Source organism: Pseudopodoces humilis, chromosome 1 (assembly GCF_049639895.1).
Source record: "Pseudopodoces humilis isolate 2021_Gansu_Grassland_sample_001 chromosome 1, ASM4963989v1, whole genome shotgun sequence".
NCBI classification, from domain to species: Eukaryota; Metazoa; Chordata; class Aves; order Passeriformes; family Paridae; genus Pseudopodoces; species Pseudopodoces humilis.
The window spans coordinates 30909121-30928609 of NC_142200.1; the positions used below are offsets into that span (position 1 = coordinate 30909121).

General features: G+C 40.0%; 1 protein-coding gene across 3 annotated transcripts in view; it reads right to left on the reverse strand.

The window, feature by feature from the left end:
• Nucleotides 1-392: 392 nt before the first annotated feature.
• Nucleotides 393-19489, reverse strand: part of GDAP1 (ganglioside induced differentiation associated protein 1) — a 31360-nt gene continuing 12263 nt past the window's right edge. Inside the window, exons 1-7 of one of the 3 annotated variants that reach the window (XM_088052849.1) lie at nucleotides 12496-12627; nucleotides 12045-12237; nucleotides 10618-10791; nucleotides 8188-8282; nucleotides 7624-7738; nucleotides 3280-3578; nucleotides 393-2703 (exon numbers count right to left, since the gene is read on the reverse strand). In XM_088052849.1, coding sequence (XP_087908975.1) covers nucleotides 2692-2703; nucleotides 3280-3578; nucleotides 7624-7738; nucleotides 8188-8282; nucleotides 10618-10791; nucleotides 12045-12237; nucleotides 12496-12546 — 939 coding nt within the window. In that variant the 5' untranslated portion in view covers nucleotides 12547-12627 and the 3' untranslated portion in view covers nucleotides 393-2691. Of the gene's footprint in view, nucleotides 3579-7623; nucleotides 7739-8187; nucleotides 8283-10617; nucleotides 10792-12044; nucleotides 12238-12495; nucleotides 12628-19489 lie in introns of those variants that run through there. The other 2 variants (XM_088052844.1, XM_014255948.2) reach the window with 2 other exon arrangements.

Below are 19489 nucleotides of genomic sequence, written 5' to 3' on the forward strand. Positions count from 1 at the left end.
ACCTTACAGAAAGGAGCCCCAGCTGCAGCTCAACAATGCACTCAGAAGCAAAGTGGGATTGGACTTTGTTTGTTTTTTTGTTTGTTTGTTTTTATGGATTAATTGAAAGTACGAAACCTCCTTGCCCTCCTTAATTTTTTACTTTTTTTTTTTTTTTACTTTATCAAATCACTTTCCTTGGACATCATACATATACAGCTCAGACAGAAAACCAAAGAAAACATAATTTTTACTGCTGTTTCCATATACATGCAAGGCAACCTTTAAACTGGTTTAAAAGGTGTTCAAGGGCTTCTCTCCTTGAATAGCATCAGAGTCCTTACAGCAACACAGTGTAATCCTCAAATGTGCTTTGTTTTACTGACACAGAAGACATAAACCAGACTATGAAGTGCTCTTAGAATAGATGTTTATTGTGCAGGTCCCACATGAAGATATGAATTATATCTGATTCATGATATGAGAGCAAATAGTAAATGAAAACTAGAAGATTGCTTCTGTACCCAATTCGAATAGTATACAGAGCTGCTACCAGAAAGAAAATAAGCCAGGCTGAAAAGAAACTTTACAGGCACAAAAGCTATCTGGCACAAAGAGCCAAATGCAGCATATGTGCTTCTAAATCTCATCCAATTTTGAGGAATTTAATCATGGATAAGCCTTTTGCTGCCACCTGTACAGAAATCAATGTACAGAGTACATCAGGGCAGTGAAAATAAGGATACCAAATAGTTGAACTAACGGACGTGAATCAAAGCAGGGATCCAAACTTTTCCGCAGTAGAAGTTTTATCCATGCTCATTCTTGCAGATGGCATGTTTAATTGCAGTTTAATTGCTGTTCAGTAACATTCATTTTCATGTGAAATATTATTTCAACTTTGGCTTCTCGTTTACCCAGTATAAAAACTACACAAGCATAAGTGGCAGGTGTCAGAGAACAAACCTGTGGTAGAACCATGCAGCTGTTTCCAGAGCTCTGGAGAGACTGTTAATGTGACGAGAGTGCTCACAACCCTCTTGTGCTGAGATCACAAACTTTTTCTCTGTGAAAAGTAGTGTTTTCCTGCCTTAGAGGCACGCCAGAGCAGAGTCCTGGAGAACCACTGACATCTGGTGGTCACTTCATTCTAAAAAAGGCTAAGCCATATATATTTAATTTTACCCTGGCTTGGTCAAATTACATTTTACAGGTGGTCTGACAGAAATATGTGCCAAGGAAGCATTAAGTTACAGGTCTTACTTTGTGTTTATTAACTTAGTGGAATTTGATAGCTACAAGTAAATGCAGATGAACTGCAACACACTAACAACAAACTCAGTTAAAGCTGCCAGTATATTAATAGTATTGTTGGATTAAACCCACTCTAGAGATAATAAAGCTTTTCTAAATAGAGCACATTTAATTCAACAAGTTCCTTAAAACCACTGGATCATAAACAGAATTATATAAAACTGTCTTTTAGACAAATAAGTGCTTTTTTTCCTAGGTAAGATATTTCTTATTACTGAAAAGGGGTAATGAGATTTGGTCTACTTTTGCTAGACAACCAGCACAATATTAAATAATAAGCAGGAGTATCCAATAATTTTATCCATATTAATATGTGTTAGATGGTGAGACTGCCCAGACAGAAACTGCCTCAGTTCTCTCCAACAAACTTGAGATGATCTTCTTGACACCTAAATGCAATTGTACGGAGAGACAACAGCCACCAGCCCTGGACCTAAAACGTACTTGGGCCTGTTAGCACTGATTGTTGACAGGCAAACACTTAAAGCTATGCCTTATTCTTGGCAGCTATGTACAACTTGTAAAGAAAATTCTGAGGCTTTCAAACATTCATCAAGCATACAAAAGTCTTACTAAACTGTCATGAGAATTTTCAGCCCTTTCCAAATGCTTTTCTTTGCTGAAAAATTATTCAAATTCTATCTTCAGGTAAATGTACATTTGTTGTTGAAATGGGAGCTCAGTTCAAAACTAATAAAACTCACAGCATCTGTTGAGTAGTAGGAAGTAATCAAAATATTTTATACACCTTTCCTCCATGCTACAAGAGTGCAGTTTTACAAAAGATCATCAGTACAAATCGTCTCCAAACTTACTGTATTTTTCACTTACATCAACACAACCCCTATCCATAAGTAAACAGATTGCTAAATTACAGCGTGACTTACCTTCAGTCTAGGCTACCTAACCAGACTGATAGATAGTGAACTATTTTTAATTACTTATACAAAAAGGCATTGTGTTTTCTAGTTGGCTGTGGCACATTGTGGGCAAGCATTTTGTAGAGACACGTGCAATTGCTAATGTTGCCAAGAAGTGTGCAAAAAATAGCCAGTGCTCAGAGTGAAACACAAAAGGGTACACAGGACATTCATATGGAGGGAACTGTATCAAGCCACCCCAAAGAAAGCAGCAAATGTGCACCAAGATAGTTTGATTTTATTCTGCCAGTTTGTGGCTGGGCACAAAAGGCTGTCAAAAGAGAAGTGTCAGGTGTTTAGCTCCCATTTGTATTTCAGCAAAATCCTAGTATCTGTTGTCCAGTGATTCTTCTGGAGAACTTCACTTGTGTGGAACACAAATGACTGATGTTCTTACCTGTTTCAGGTCTTTTCCTGTACTGCTGCATGAACATATACTGACAAAAGTGGCTTCAAAGGATTACTTTTCAACACATTCTTAAAGGTCCAACTGCAAGCCAACAGAAAATAATCAGTACGGAGAAACTTCTCCTGTACACAACAGGCACAATGTTCCAATTAAATCTTACTCTGAGCATTTAAAGTAAGAGCTATTTTCAGTATTTTAACAATGCTGGTTTCTGCCCAATAATGCATTTCATCTACAGTGAAAAGCTGTCACATTGCTGCATAGCTATTAAATAAAAGCATTTTAATTAGGTCAGCTATCGGGTAAAGGAGACAATAATCACTTTAACGAAGCACTCTCACAGTTATAGGCCCTTGGCTGAAAAGTCTCTTCTTTCCTTTGTCATTCCCCCAACACATATTTTTTAAAAATATCTCAGGATTGCCAGCCCAATTATACAGCAGCAGGAGATGATTACTCTGTGACAATGTTCTAAATCACAGACATAACCGTTCTTCTACATTTATATTTTATTGAACATATTTTCCTGGGGTGTAAAGATGCCCTCCACTCACCACCAGGGACAGACAAGGTCTAAAAATAATTTTGCCTGGTTCTAATCGATAGCACCATGCTGGCAAATCTCTTCCGAAGACAGAGGAAAGCAAGATAACCCACCCCTGCCAGCATGCCGACCAGCAGGGTGCTGCCAAGAACCCTGGGAGCCCTTTTCTTGGCCACACGGAATGCTGTTGGCAGGACAGCCGAGATTAATATATTGTTGACGTGTCCCAAAACTTTGTGAAATGCTTTTCTCTTCACGACACGCTCATAATAAGCTTCCAAGTTGGGCCGCTTTCCATTTCCCCAGTTTCTTCTTGCTAATCCCAGAAACTTCAGGCGATGTAATGTGACAGCAAGTGACACATCTGCCAGACTGAAGAAATCACCACAGAGCCAAGGCTGATTTCCATCTTCTAAGCAGAGATAAAACATAAAGCATTAGGAACTAATGGAATATAAGCACATTTAATTTAGTGCTACTTCAAAGTACCATCTAATAAAGAGCAACAACACTTCAGCTGAAATATTACTTGAATCAATGAACATTTCACTAATCCCTGTCCACTCTTTGCACAATATTGTAAAGTCTTAGGCTCAGCAGCTGGCCTACATTTTTGAAGGAAAAAAGATCCACATTCCAGGTTCATAAATTAAAACCCACAGTAAACACTTACTTTCCTCAGTTACATTTCTCAAATCTGGATTAAATTAAAACAGGATTGGAAAGGAGGAAGGCAGTTTAGCTTTTACTGAAAAGCTACCACTTGTCTGAAGAATTTATCATCTTGCCTGTGTCACTCAGCTCTGTGGCATTCACTCAAGAACTAACTCCAGCTGACTAGTTGGAGGCTTTCAAGTCAAAAAGAAATTAATCAGATGACTGACTTGCACCAAACATATCAGCCCAGTGAGATGACAGAATTTGTCTATCTGTCCCTCTTTTGTGTCTCTTAGACCCCAAATCATGGGGGTTTTACACTGAGATGTTTGAGAAGTGACATATTCACACTGCTCAGCACTAGTCAGGAGCACAGATGGAGACCCCAGGTACCCTCTGCAGTCAAAGGAAAGAGGTGAACGCTCCTGGGGTGGGTCAGAGCAGGCACTGCCCTGCAGCATCACACATCGCTGTCAGTGATCTGAACCACCACCACCTGAAAGGGCTGACATGTACTGACTACACCAAGAGCTTTTGAAAACCAGGATATGAAACTTGATAGCCAGCACAGCTATCACAGCTGCCAGCATAAGTGCTCTGTTCTAGCCTAGATCTCAAATAGGGAGGACTACTCTGTTTCCCAGAAGGCATGCAAAATGCTGGCACGAGCACTCAGCAGCACCCCTCTGGAAACAGAGAAATTTTGCTATCTCCTTTCCAACAAATTTTCCACCAGAGAAAAGCAACAGCTTGGCACAAAGCTGGTACCAGTCCATTTCGACTGGTTTCTCAGGTCTGGAAGAAAGGTCTCTGTATCCTAGGTCGCTGAAAGAATACCTGGGAATTCATTCAGTGCATTAAATAAGATGATGGAAAAGACCAAATAATCTATCCTGTGTGAAAGAAAGATGCCTGCAGTGGCAGCAGTAGTAGATCAGGGATTCAAGCAGTTGCAAGAGGAAGCAGGAGTTCTGAGTTTGACCAGGACCTGGAGAAGTACAGATCACAAACCTCCAATATATGGGGGAATGTGGGAATACCGCAGTAAAAAATCCAAGAGGCGATAGCCCCATGTTTTACAAAATCCTGTGATCCCAGCAGTTTTCATAAGCTCATCAATACTGTATCAGTTGATTACTTGGACAGGCTACTTAGCAGAGAAAGGAAAGGGGCTGCTGGAAATGGTGGCAGATGTAGTTTGCTGAACAAAATTCTTCCATCCTTTATGAGTTAAAATATTTCCTGTGCCTCTTTCACTGCTGAGTCAGTAGAAATTTAATCTAGATTTTCAACTGTTGGTTCAAACTTTTGTGGTAGTAACATCAAACAATTGTGATAGTAACCAGAAATTATTACAACAGCTATTTATAGTGCTAAATGCAAAAAGTTATTGATTTGAGCAGATGCAGTTGATATTGACTGATGCTTCACACAGTTCCCAGTGAAGTCAGGGGAAGGACTCCTATTAGCACCACTGGAAGCTGAACCATGCTGTGAATAAGCAGAAGGCTTATCCCATTTAAACAGAATTTAGGATGCTGACATGGTTAAGTGCCTGTGGCTATAGATCAGGGGGAAGGTCAGCACTGCAGATATCCTTGTAGGATATAAGGGCTGGCAGAAGTTTCTCAATTTCCAGCCCTTGTATTTGTGGGGGACTTCAGCTTGCCAGATGCCTGCTGAAAACACAACACAGTGGAGAGGAGGCAGTCTAGGAGATTCCTGGAGTGTGTGGAAGAAAACTTACTCTCAACTGGAGAAGGACTCATGGGTGATGTGGAGTCAGTGGCCAAGTTGGGCACAGCAACCATGAAAGGGTGGCATTTTCAGTTCTAGGTGAAGTAAGGAGAGGCACCAGCAGAACTGCCACCTTGAGCCTCTGCCAGGCAGACTTTGGACTGCTTAGGAGATTGACTGACAGAGTTCCCTGGGCGTCAGTCCTGATAGGCAAAATAGTACAGGAAGGATGGGCAAGATTTAACGAGGAATTCTCAAATGTACAGGAACAGGTTGTCCCCATATGCTGTCAGGGAAAAAGACCAGCCTGGTTAAACAGGGAATTTAGGCTGGAACTCAGGGTAAAAAGGACTGTGTCTCGCCTCTGGAAGGAGAGGGGGTAACTACAAGGATGTCATGAGGTTATCCAGGAGAAAATTAGAAAGAAAGCCAAACTGGAACTTAATTTGGGCACTGCAGTTAAAGAAAACAAAAACAGTTTCAGTAAATACATTGGCATCAAAAGGAGGGCTAAGGAGTCTCAATCCTTTGCTGGATGAAGGGGGAAACAGTGGGGGATGAGAAAAAGCCTGAAGTACTTAATGCCTTCTTTGCCTCAGTCTTTAACACCAAAACCCGTGGCGCTCAGGATATCCAGCTCCTGGAGCTGGGAGTTGGTGATGGGGAGCTGAGAGAAGCCTCTGCAACCCAGAAGAAAATGATTAGTGACCTGTCATACCAGTTAGACACCCACAAGTCTATGAGTCAAGATGGGATGTGCCCAAGAGTAAGAAGGGAGCTGCCAAAAATTTGCCAGTTATTTCAATCATTTACCAGCAGTCCTGGTTAACCACAGAAGTCTCTGTTGCCTGGAAATTAGCAAATGTAATACCCATCTACAAGAAGGGTCAGAAGGAGGATCCAGGAAACTACAGACCTGTTATCCTGACCTTGGTAGTGGGAAACACCATGGACCAGATCGTCCTGAGTGTCACTAAATGGCATGTGCAGGACAACCAGGGCAACAGGCCCAGCCAGGATGAGTTTACAAAGGCAGGTCTTGTTTGGCCAACCTGACCTCTGTCCATGACCAGTGACCCATTTACTGGATGAGGGAAAAGCTGTGGATATTATCTAGATATCTGTAAAGCTTTTGACCTGTCTCCCAGAGCATTCTCCTGGGTAAACTGGCTTGGGTGAATACATTCTTCACGGAGTGAAAAACTGGCTGCATGTCCAGGCCCAGGGAGTGCTGATAAATGGAGCTACATCCAGCTAGCTGCTGGCTGGTTACTGCTGGAGTTCCCCAGGGCTCAGTATTTGGGCCCTTTCTAACAGCATGAGAGGAAATGGCATTAAATTGTGCCAGACGAGGTTCAGATTAGATATTAGAAATGTTTTTCACTGAAGGAGTGGTCAGGCAGTGGAAAAAGTTGCCCAGGGCAGCAGACAGCAGGACATAGTTTAGGCGTGGTTATGACAGTGCTGGATTGACAGTCAGACTAGATCATCTTGAAAGTCTCTTTCAACATTAATGATTCTGTGATTCTGTAAAAAATGTGACTTTCATTGGGGTGGAGGCAGGTAAATCGGACTGCTTTCCAAGAGGATGAGGGAAAGGGGTTGCCTAATGATTAGAGCAAATTTTCAGATTGCTTATTCTGCATATACCACAAATATCAACACAGTATCTGCACAAGATTAAAAAAAAACCTGTGTTAAACATTAAGGTTGTGATCATTATAGTGAACTGAAGCCTACACCTATAACATCAGCATTCTGTAGTTATTTTTTTTCTGATTTTATTGATAAAAATACTACAACATTGTGCAGCTAATTATACTCATTTTGCTGAAAATTTGATCAAGCACTTTCATGAGACACCGAGAACTCACTGACTGGAACAGTAAAAGTAAGTTAGTGGTTAAAACAGTATTGATCCCTTCTGTGATGTATAGATCAACATATACTAAAAGTATTAAATCTGACACATTAAAAATTGTTTTATAATGGTGCTCTCAACCAGTTTACTCAATATCTTCAAAAAGAAATATTAACAGGATTTAGCAAGAAAAAATCCTTACCTGGTGTTTCCTCATTTCGCCGCTGTAATTCAGTCTCAACCTGATCCAAAACTTTTTCCAGTTCATCAAGTATTTTCTTTAGGTATTTTATATTATCATGATCCAGCAGTTTAGACTAAATAGACATACAGTTCAGTGTTTTAATCATCATACAGAGTTTATACTTTTATCAGAGAAGCTTATAGTTACAATACTACAGTGTTTATTCATAAAATGTGATTATTTTCTCCTCATAGTCAGCTGGATACTACAGGGATACTCGTGACAATTCAGAAAACACAAGAAAACTTTAGAGATGCCAGACATTAAGGTCTTCCTACCCCTGCAGGGTGCTCAACAGTCCAACATCCACACTGATGTGCAGTTACCTTCGAAGTCAGTGGGACCTGCCCAGTACTTCAGCACACACTTCAAGTGTGTAGCTGATCTGAAGATGGACTGTTTCATACCTTGAAGGGTTAAATCACTGGTAATGACAGGTGAAATAAATGTTTATATTGTGACCAAAAAAATATAACACTAACAAGCTCATAATAAAGGGGCCCATATAAAGGGGTTTCTTACCTTAAGGCGCTTCTGTTTTGCTATATAGGCATCTTGAAGGTCTGGATTTTCTTCTGCAAGTTTCTTCAGTTCTGATTCTGTGTTACTTATTTGGCCTGATTAAAAAAAATAAAAATTTTAAAAAATTAAAAGGAATGACAAATATTAGATATTCAAACATACTCATAATGCAATCCACAGAAACTGATCAATCACCTTTGTACACAAATATCATACCAAAGAAATTGGAAGTGCTGCTACAATACAGCATCTGCACCAGGTTAGGATTTAAATACATTTTTGCATTTTGGAAAATTTAAATGCTTTTTAAATTGACCCATCACACCTTCAGCTCATCAGCTTTCAATGTGAAAGTGCTGGTAGGCCCACACTGGGATTTTTTTGTCACTGTACGTCATAAGCATCACTTTACAGCAAAAGCCTAAATGCCACTGAATATGGAGCCAAGGTGCTTTAATTTAGCTAAAATGGGATGCTAAAATCTGTGATTCTTTTAGAAATTTTCTTTAAGATCTGTGTGCATGTCCTAGAAAAACATTCATTATATGATTTAAAGAAGGAATTATGTAAAAAGTTTATTTTACTGATTTCTACTACATGTGTATAGCCTTTTCCTTAAAATGGGGCTTTGCTTGAAAATGCCATACTTATAAACCTAGAATACCAAAAGACAGTGATTTATAAATCTTCTAAAAATAAATATTTATAATCATAAACTGAGAACAGAATAATAATTATAGAGCATGAATCATCTCTCACTTGTACTTGATAATAAAGTTTAGTTACAATTAAGTCTGGTAAATTAAACTGATAAAAATTCTTTCTAGAGAAAACCAAACTCACTTTTTTACATATCCATTTCAACATGACTGTAGAAGTCATCCTTTAATATGAAGAAATTGAAGGATGTACTCATATAACAAAAATCTTATATATGCAATTAATTACTTACTTAGATTTGGTATGCATAAATATAATACACAACTGGGTCATGCCTTATTATATCTAGCAGGCTGAAAAAAAAAGTGTTTCAACCTGAAAACAAAACCATCCAGGAGAAGTTTGAACATGCAAAAGAATTGTTAAGGAACATCCACAGGCTTTTCAAAGCTTCAAATAAAAAAACGTAGGCTATGCTTTAAGCCTAAAAAGATAAGAAAACATCCCAGTTTAGATAAGCAATAATGTTAGCTTTACCAGTATGAACATGTGCAAACTGAGAACAATTTTTACCAACTAGAAGCTAGAACAGAAGAATGCATACAGCAAGAAAAGCAGGAGACAATGTTGTAAATTGAACTGCAATAAAAGCACTGATTACTACCATGTGAAATCAGAAAAACTATCCATAATGCCTATGAGTAAAGCACAATTGTTCAATAAACAGTTAGCATCCACATTTGGGAAAACTAAAAACAACAAAACCACCAACCTAGACAATGCACTAATGAAACAGAGTAATTTGTGTTCTTGGACAAAGGGGAGTGGCTTTAAATTGAAGGATGTAGATTTAGATTACCTATGAAGAAGAAATTCTTTCCTGTGAGGGCAGTGAGGCACTGGAACAGATTTCCCAGAGAAGCTGTGGACTCCCTATCCCTGGAAGTGTCCAAGGCTGGATGGGGCTTGGAACAGCCTGGTCTAGTGGAAGGTGTCCCTGCTGTAGGCAGGGACATTGAAACTAGATGATCTTTAAGGTCCCTTCCAACCTAGGCCATCCTATGGTCTATGATTTTATGATCCAATGATTCTCTGTTACTTCAGTAACATCAGTCATGCAACTATATGGAAAATTAACTGTCTGCCTTCACTTCTGACAACATACGAGTGTGACTAGTAAGAGCACTCACTTACCAAAAATTCTACAGAGAATAAGACATTTTGTTGAAAATTTGATTTCTCAATATCACCTTTTATGATATCATAGACTTGCTAATAGTATAGTTGTATTACATTTCAAAGATTCTGTAGTATTTGACTTCATTCTACAGAGCACTCTAAAACATCATACAAAAAAAATTCAACACTATATAAACCACTGACATTGACAAAAAAATCAGAGATCTCAGAATGTAACTGTAAATAGGGAATCATCATCCAGCTGTGCTGTCAGGAGTTGATACTTGTCCTACCACTACTTAGTTCTTTTGCAACACATAGAAGGAAACATAAAGGCATCAATTAAAATGTTGCCATGGTACAAAAATTAACTCCAAAGACACCTCAAAAACAACACCTCCTCCTTCCCATTTTCAAATCACAACAGAATATATAATCAATAAAAAGTATATACACAAATCATCAAGGACTGCAACTAAAATTCATAAACTGTGCTCAGCATTTTGTGTTTAAGGTGGACTTAAGAAAGAAGATGAATGTAATGCAGCAACCTACTAAGTTATAGACATTCAGAGCTACACCAGTACATACTACGGATTCTGCTGGTAGCATAGGCTGGAATCATGGAGTCCACTGTTAACTCAGGGTGCAGGATGCAGCCATGTGTGTAGGCATCCATAGGCAAGGAGTCTAAAAGCTCTCTGTAGTGTTGCACCCTTGGATAATACATGCTCCCTTCTTCTGGCATTAATCTTGGTACTTCCTCTGCAAAACAAAGTTAAAAATAAATCTAAGAAAAGAAGAATCATCTAATTGACCAAAGTTCATTCAGCTACATCCATCTGGGACAGGTGACACAGCCACAGGCAAGAAAGCTTCCCTTGTTCCCCAGCATAACTCAAAGGTATGATTGCAGCTCAGAGAAATGCATATTTTTAGTTAATTTTAAGATATTTTATAATTCCTATGCAGCAACACAAAAAAACATATTTAAGAGGCTTTCAAATCAGAAAACCACACTCAGCTCTGTTAACATGCATCTAGGAATGGATGACTATGACTATATAGCCTATAAAACTATATGACTATATAAACTATATAATGCTCTCACAGTTGGGCCCAGCTGAGATTCCAGGGAATGATTATGGCTGAAACATTACTGCTCCTGAAATGATATACACATTACAGTACAGGAATCCTATGCATCATTGGAAGTATTCCTGCACATCAATGAGTTTTACCCTGCCCTTGATCTACCTACCTACCCAACTCCTTTTCTGATTAGAAGACAGCACAAATTATGTTAATTCAACAGTGAAGTTTTCTTCATGCCTCAGAAATCACATCACTAAATCTCTGAAATACAAAATGCTGTCATCTTCGCACCTATACAAAATACAGCTCTGCATTTCCTTCACAAATTGAGGCAGGCTTTTTTTTTATTTTTTGTTTGTTTGTTTTTAACAATACAGGCACAAAGAACTTTAAAACCATGCACGTGATCACTTCTAAGGCTTCTCTTCCTGCTAATTTACCTCTTCCTTCCATTTTGGCTCCAAAAATAATTTGCTCATTCTACTTCCATTGTTGTAAAGAAAATTATTCTGAAAATAAGCATGCTTCTTATTTCACAGACAACCTGGACCTGTTCTACAAAGGCAGTCATGCAGCAGTGTTCAGCATGTTATTTTTCACGGCAGTGTCACGCCAGGGTTAGTGAAGCACAGTGCTGCTGCCATTTCTGGCCTCTCCATCCTTCCTGAAGGGCTAAGGAGGATGGTGGTAGGTTTTACTTACAAAGGTTTACTCATGAAGGTGCCAGAAAGCCTTCAGTTCATTTTAGACGGATAGGTTTTCAACCCAAACTGCTAACTATTAGGAGAGCATGCTTACTTGTAAGACTAGAAATATTTTCTGCCCTGAACGAAGAGTCCTGCAGCAACACAGAGCTGCCCCCAGCACTGCTGTGGCTACAGGATGAGGGGAAGAACCACATTCTGAAATGCCTGTGGGATTACCATCTACAAACGTCGCCTCAAGGTAGTCAATAATCTGCGTTGCCTCACAAATGATGTTTTCACCATGGATCAGGACGGGTACCTCTCCAGAGGAGCTCAGGCGCATGAACCACGGCTCGTTGTGCTCGCTCAGCGGCAGGTTCACATCGTGCTCCTCGCACTTCAGCGCCTTCTCGGCTATTGCCAGCCGCACCTGGAACGGCACCGCCGGGGTCACCCGGGCAGCATCCCCGCCTGCCTGCTCTGCCCGCCCCGCCTCGGCTCACCCACGGCCGCTCCCCTCCATCCTTCATCCCTCCATCCCTGCTTCCTCCATCCCTGCTTCCTCCATCCCTCCATCCCTCCTTCCTTCATCCTCCATCCTCCATCCCTCCCGCCCCGATGCCGCCGCGGGTGTGCAGGGGCTGTGGGCACTGCGATCCGGGGCCCCACGCCCCCGCCTACCCCTCACCTTCTGCGAGGAGAAGGACTGCGTCCAGTGGTACAGCACCAGCGGCGCCATGCCCGGCTCGGCTCGGCCCGGCCCGGCTCGGCCCGGCTCGGCTCGGCTCGGCCCGGCTCGGCTCGGCTCGGCCCGGCTCGGCTCGGCCCGGCCCGGCTCGCGGCGCCGGGCGGGGCAGGAGGCAGCGCGGAGCGCCGATCCGCTCTTGGAAATTACCCGAAGGGGATGCCCGGGGGATACGGGGGACACCCCCGCCTTCCCCCCACCCTCACTGCTCGGAGGACAGCCCTTCCGAAGGGGAAACCGCCGGCAAAGCCGTCTGCAGCATCCCCTAAGGAAGCGCAGGAAGATGGATGCGCCAGTAGAGAAGGTCACATGGCAGGATTTCGCCTTATATATTTATTTGTTTCGTTGTTTTTTTGTTTTTGTTTTATTGTTGTTTTTTTTTTTAAGCAGTGCTTCCAGTATGAATTCCAGGGACATCGGCAACACGAGCTTGGAACACAAAAAAAAAAAAAAAAAAATAAAATAAATACCATAAGTCGTCCTGATTTGGACCCTGTGGGCATAGATCTTCTATTGCAAAATGATCCTATATTGCATAGCAAAAAGGAACAAAGCTTTTGATTAATTTCTTTTGCCTCCAGATGTGTTCTTTCAATCTCAATAGAGAAAGTTTCTTAATCATTATTTTTTTCTAGCCAAATTTGAAAATCTAACAGTTTTGCAGGGTTTTTTTCATTTTCCCTGTGCAAAGCAAGGTCCTTTCTGAAAAGCATTTGATAACTAACAATGGCTTACATCATCAGGAAATGCCTCCTCTGTATCTTACACCGGACATAGCTTAGAAGATGTGATTGCTGATAGAACATTAGATGCTATCAGCAACATCAGGAAGATTCTAGCAAAGTAAAAAAAAATATCAGTGAGATTACAGAGTCCAGAGTATTGTTCTCTTCATTCTGAATGCTCAGTTCCCAGTAAAGGTGACTGCCTCAGGTAAGCCTGTTAACTCAGTCCCACATGCCATTTCTATATAACAGATGAACCCCAGGATCAGTATCTTGAAGACCTGAACCTAGTATGTTGAGAGCTGTATCCCAATAACAAGAACATTTAAGGGAAATTTTGACTAATATTAAGCAAGGGAATGGATTTAAGTCACTGAGACAAGGTAATGGACAAATCTTATAAATAAAAAGGAAAGAAACAAAAAGCCAGCCTCCAGTCCTGTATTGGTCATGGGAGTGGGCACAAGAGCAGCCCCACGCCTTCCTCAGAGACCACCCCCTGCTAGAGTAACAAACCAAAAGAATCTCTTCAGAAGGTCATGCATGATGAGAGGCTTCTCACAAATCCCAGCTGATAGCAATCAGTGTTACTGATGGAAAATCCCGCATTTGGGAGAACTTAATTTAATTGTTATTCTTCAAAAAGCTGGAGAATGTGCTTAGAACTGACAAGAAGAATGCAGTTGATGGCATTATGGCTGGATTTACTTCTCTTTAAGAAACATGTCTAAGGTAGGAGTGCTGGAATATCCTCTCATGCACAAGGGCTTCAACCTGTGATTTACCAATACATGGATATTCTTGCAATTCCCTGCATAGGCTGTTGTACAGCTGTTCCTCACAGCTGGATCTTATAGTAACTCAACTGTATTTTTAAATTTACATGAACTAGGCACTCTTTCAGATTTCTGTTTTGCATTTTTCCCTTAATTTTGCCTTTAAATCAAAATGTTGTCATTTTGTCAATTACCACATAGACCACTACTCTGCTTCTCTTGGTACAGCTAATCAATTTAATATCACACATGGACTTCTGTGTTTGAATTACATTTTGTTGCCTGGTTTAGATACCCGGAAAGGCAAGGAAATGTACCTATCTCATAACACAATAAAGAAAGAAGGACCGGTGAGAAGAGTATTTCCTTCTTCAGACTTGTTCAGACAGACCAAGGGCAATCATGTAGAGGTGTTTCTTCTCCCCAACCTAGTCATCCATATTGTTATGAAATACAGGACGGACACTGACTTGCTGGAGCAGGTCCAGAGGACCAGATGATTAGGGGGATGGAACACTTCTCCTGTGAGGAAAGGCTAGGAGGATTGGCATTGTTCACCCTGGAGAAAAGAAGGTTTACAGGTTAGCATATTGTGGCCTTCAGTACCTGAAGGGAGCCTACAGGAAAGACTAAGAGAGTCTTTCTACAAGAGCATGTAGTGACAGGACAAGAGGGAATGGCTTCAGACTGAAAGACAGATGGTTTAGATTAGATATGAGGAAGAGATTCTTTACTGTGAGGGTGGTGAGGCACTGGAAGAGGTTTGCCCAGAGAAGCTGTGGACTCCCCATCCTGAGAAACGTTTAAGGCCAGGCTGGAAGTGGCTCTGAGCAGCCTGGTCTAGTGGAAGGTGTCCCTGCCCATGGCAGGGGTGTTGGAAGGGGATGATCTTTAATGTCCCTTCCACCCTATGCCATTCCATGATCCTGTGATAAATACACCCCGGTGGCCACGTTTATAGTCCTGGTTCAGCTGAGAAGGGAGTGCCTGCGGCTGGGATCCCTCCAGCCCGACTGGGCTGTTCCCAGCCCTGACCACACGAGGCCTCCCTTTTCCAGAACACGGTGCATAGGACCTGCCTTCTTCCAGAGAAGGGACGATTCCTCTCTCCGGGACGAGCACCTACCTACCCATCCACCCGTGTTTGCCCCTCTACCTTCCCATACCCACAGAAAAGCATGCGAAAGGGACAGATTATGAAAAAGGAACGCCTTGATCCACAAGCATTTTCACAAGGCTTTACACAACTGAAATAAAAGTCTCTTTAAAGGCGTGTTGAATGTGTAAGTGCCATGAATACACAAGCAGCACAAATGCAAATCTGACCGGCATCTTGGCATCTTGTGGCTTCAAGCTGACCCCTAGCTCTGTGTGATAAATTGCTTTTTTCTACCACACTGATGTTTTTACCCTGTTTCTCTACATGGCCTCCCTTGGGCTATTTTTAGCATCCTATACACGTTTACAAAAATATATGTAAATATGCACGCCCCTCTACAAGTTTTTTTAATGCACATATTTTTACATCATGGAAAGAAAATAACATTTACAGCTAATGCCAAAATAACGTTTTGATAAACAGTTAATAAACTGGGTCAAAGACCGAGAAATCGGTATTCTGGTAATCAGTTTTCTTCTGTACTTCACCTTTCACTCCATATTACTAACAAGAAACACATAGGTCAGATGTGTCATTAAACTAATTGATGCAAGTTTAAAAAACTATTAAAAAACTTATTTTTATTAAACTATTTATTATTTATTTATGTATTATTATTAGACTTTTTATTAAACTATTTAAAAATATTTTTTCTTATCATATCAATTTATTGTGCATACTGAAACCCAAATTTATTAGACTAGAGGGACAAAAAAAAAAAATCTTTCTTTTTTTTCTATGCAGCCAGGGCTATTATAGCTGAAAATTAGCTGGATTCTGTGTATGAATCATTAACAAATGCATTGGTTCAGTTCCAAGTGCAGAACTGGCTTAATTGACAGTGTTGCAGGAGTTAATACTCAGGAAAGTAAGACAGGTTCTGTTCTGGACCTTCTGTCATCAATGGTTATTGACTAAATTCCACTGGCAGAGGCTGCTTTACTGTTGATGATATGAGTCAAAACAACATAGCATTGAACTCAGGTACACAGCTGAGACAATACAGACACAAGAACTCACAAGAGCTCTCTTTAACATGACTGAAAAATTAGATACGTAACTATATAGAAAGAGTGAGAGCAGCATTATGTGTTGATAGTCACAGCTGAAACTATCTGTGCCCTAATTTAACTGCATATAAAACCATGGAGCAATGGCAATTCTAAGCTGATTCATGTTCTCAGGAAATATAATTAGTCGTTACCATTTTACATCCAACAAAATCAATTTAGAATAGAATTTATCTAGTCACTTTCAAAGTTACTTAACATATCATACCAGGTTTTCTTAAGGGATTTCACCACAAAATTTTGCTAAATTTTCCTTAAATGCTACAGTATTCCTGTTCCATGCAGGTGTTTCATATGTAAATACTTCAGAAATACTGATTAATAAATAATCTTTATATAAAATTCCTAGAAATTTTCTAGTAAGCCTATTTCAAAATAGTTATTAGTAATTTTGATGTAACAAAAATACTACATTACTTCTAACAATATATAAATCTCAACAGTTTCAATGATTGGAATGAATTTTCCTGAAATATATAGGCTTTTAATATCATTTAAATATAATTTATATAAATTTATAATTTAAATATAGGCTTTTAATGCACACACAGAGATTTAATATATTTTCATAAGGGGAAAAAAGTGCAGTTTCTTAGCTGTAAACCTTAAAATCTAGGTATTAACATTAAAGCTTTATTGAGTCTATCCCTCCTCAAGCTTTTATGTAAACAGCATCTTTACTATAAAATCTAACATATCAGCCAAATTCAAAATATTTAAAACTTTTTTTGTACTTGCCCATATTTGTTGTCTCTGTGCGCATGTGTAATATGCTGGCTCACAAACCTGGATCATTACTAAGCTTTTAGGAACAATTCTGTATCATCACTTCACATGCTTCACCTTCCCTCACATTAACTTAGACAAGTAACCCACAACAGTGAAAACGTTGTACCTCTGCATAATAATATCCAGGTGTTGATTTTTGTACTGGTTTTAATCTAACAGTGATGACATTTTGTTTTCACAGCACTGTCTGGCACACTGGCTTTTGGTTGCCCATTAAAATTCACATATTAGCACAACACAAACAATGAATGTAGGAAATAATACCTTCCAGCTATTGCCTGTGGCCAAAGCCAGAGTGCACAACTTTGCCCTTGTAAAATAGATTGGACAGATGCTGAAACAAATCCACCAAAGTTAGAGGGGCGATTTGTACCGACTTCAGTGGGTCCTGTACCAGCTCTTAGGCCAGTGCAAACTCTATTACAATCACACTGCAAAATATAAATATCCAGTTGACACCCAAACAGAGAAAGCCTTAAGAAAATCTAAGGAGTTAAATACAATTTTGTAAAATGTCCTTTGAAGTCTTACGTGTTGTTTTCTTTGACTGGAAAACAGTTTTAAAAATCTTTCCTGAAAAAGTGTAGAATTCCTATGCTTTCCATCCCTGAAACAAATCCAAAGTTTAGTAATTTTCAAAAATTTCTAAAATAATTGTTACTCTCTCTTGGAAACATGAACACTTTGACAAGTTAATTTGTAAATAAGTTTAAACATTTAATCTTTTTCCAGCAAACTGCTCAGAAAAATAGCTTTAAGATGCTTTAAAGCATAATCATGTACTTCCACACCTTGTTATTGACAAAAAAATAGGGGCCACTAAGGAAGATCCATTTCTTTTAACAACATTAATCACTGGGACAACATAGAAATACAGCACTTATTTAAATAAGGAAATTCTTGTTTCTTCAGCCTTAGCTCTTGCTGTTTGCTCATTACGTTTGTGCAAGCTGGACTAAAACTAAAACAGTAACAGGCCAAATGTTTCAATTAGACTCCTTGAAATCTCACTTCATGAGATAGTCAGCCATCTGTGACAAACAGAAGTAAAAAAAAAAAGGTGTTTTGAGAAGCTTAGGTCATCATCTGTCCCAGAGCACCCTGCACCAGCAGAGTAGTAGGGATGGAGGCTGTGCTGTCCTGGGCCACCACGGGCTCCACACCACCACAGGAAAATCATGATTCCTGTCTGGGCAACCCAGCTCACAAGTGCTCATGGTGGGGTGGGAACTATGGGTGTGGGTACAATATTTGCTCTTGCTAAGACTTTTTTGCCCCCAATCTAAAGTACATAATTTATGCATCACTATTGCATTGTCTTTTCAAATTATAGTATGGCAGAAACAACAAGGAAATTGTAGTGGTCAGTTATGATACATCAATTTACTGTATATTTACTGAATTTTGAAAAGAAATTAATTCTTATTGCTTGAAATAAAAGAACAGCAGACTATAAAACAGCTGATTAAATTCACTGTCAAATATATGCAAACATAACATTCACCTAACTCCTCTCAATAAGCAAGACCCTGATTTGTGAAAGTAAAAATAGGACAAGATACAGTTTTGGGCAGCAATAGATCTGGGCACTGAATCACTGTCTATGTTCTTTTGGCACTGACTGAAACATGCTGGCATGATTTTTTCTCAACTGCATAACGTCACTCACAAATAGAGAACAAATACCAGAGCTACTGCTCTGAAAACACACTTCCCCTATCACATTTAAAGAAATCCCAATGAGATTTTCTTAAGAGAAACAGAGGTAGGATTGGAGTGCCTGCTGAAGGCAGGAACACTTGCTATTTAGCATTTACTGAGTTATCTGGAGAGAAGGAAAAAAAAAAAAAAGACTATACAGAGAGAGGGGGATGAATTTAAATCCCATGTGTGTAACTGATACAAATGAAAGTATGAAGTTGTCTCTGTGCCCTGTGCGAGCTCAGGGGAGAAGTGAGGGCAGCAGGCGATGGTATGTGTCTGAAATAACAAACCCTCTCCACTAACACCCGAGCTAATGCACCAGTGCGGGGGCAAAGCCAGAGGAGAGAAGCTGCAGAAGCTGAAACAAGCTTTTCAAATTTTACAGAGATGTGCAAAGTGGTGGGGGGTGGAGGAAGATGCAGTGCCTTGGCTTAATTCCTGTAGGTTCTGTCAAGTCCATTGGGCAGAGCACAGAGGCAGAAGTTGAACCTGTAGGTTACAGTCCTCAGAGCAAAATACAAACATTATAAAAGCACAAAAATTATATTGAGTCAATAGGAACAGAGCTTTGGCACAAGGAAGAATATTCTTCTGGCCCAGGGGGATAATCTATCTTTTCAAGATGAAGAAATTGACAGGGTTTAATTCTCGGCCTTGAATAATTAAAATTTCTCCTCTAACGTGCTAGATAGGCCGCTGTCACAGACCTTCAGG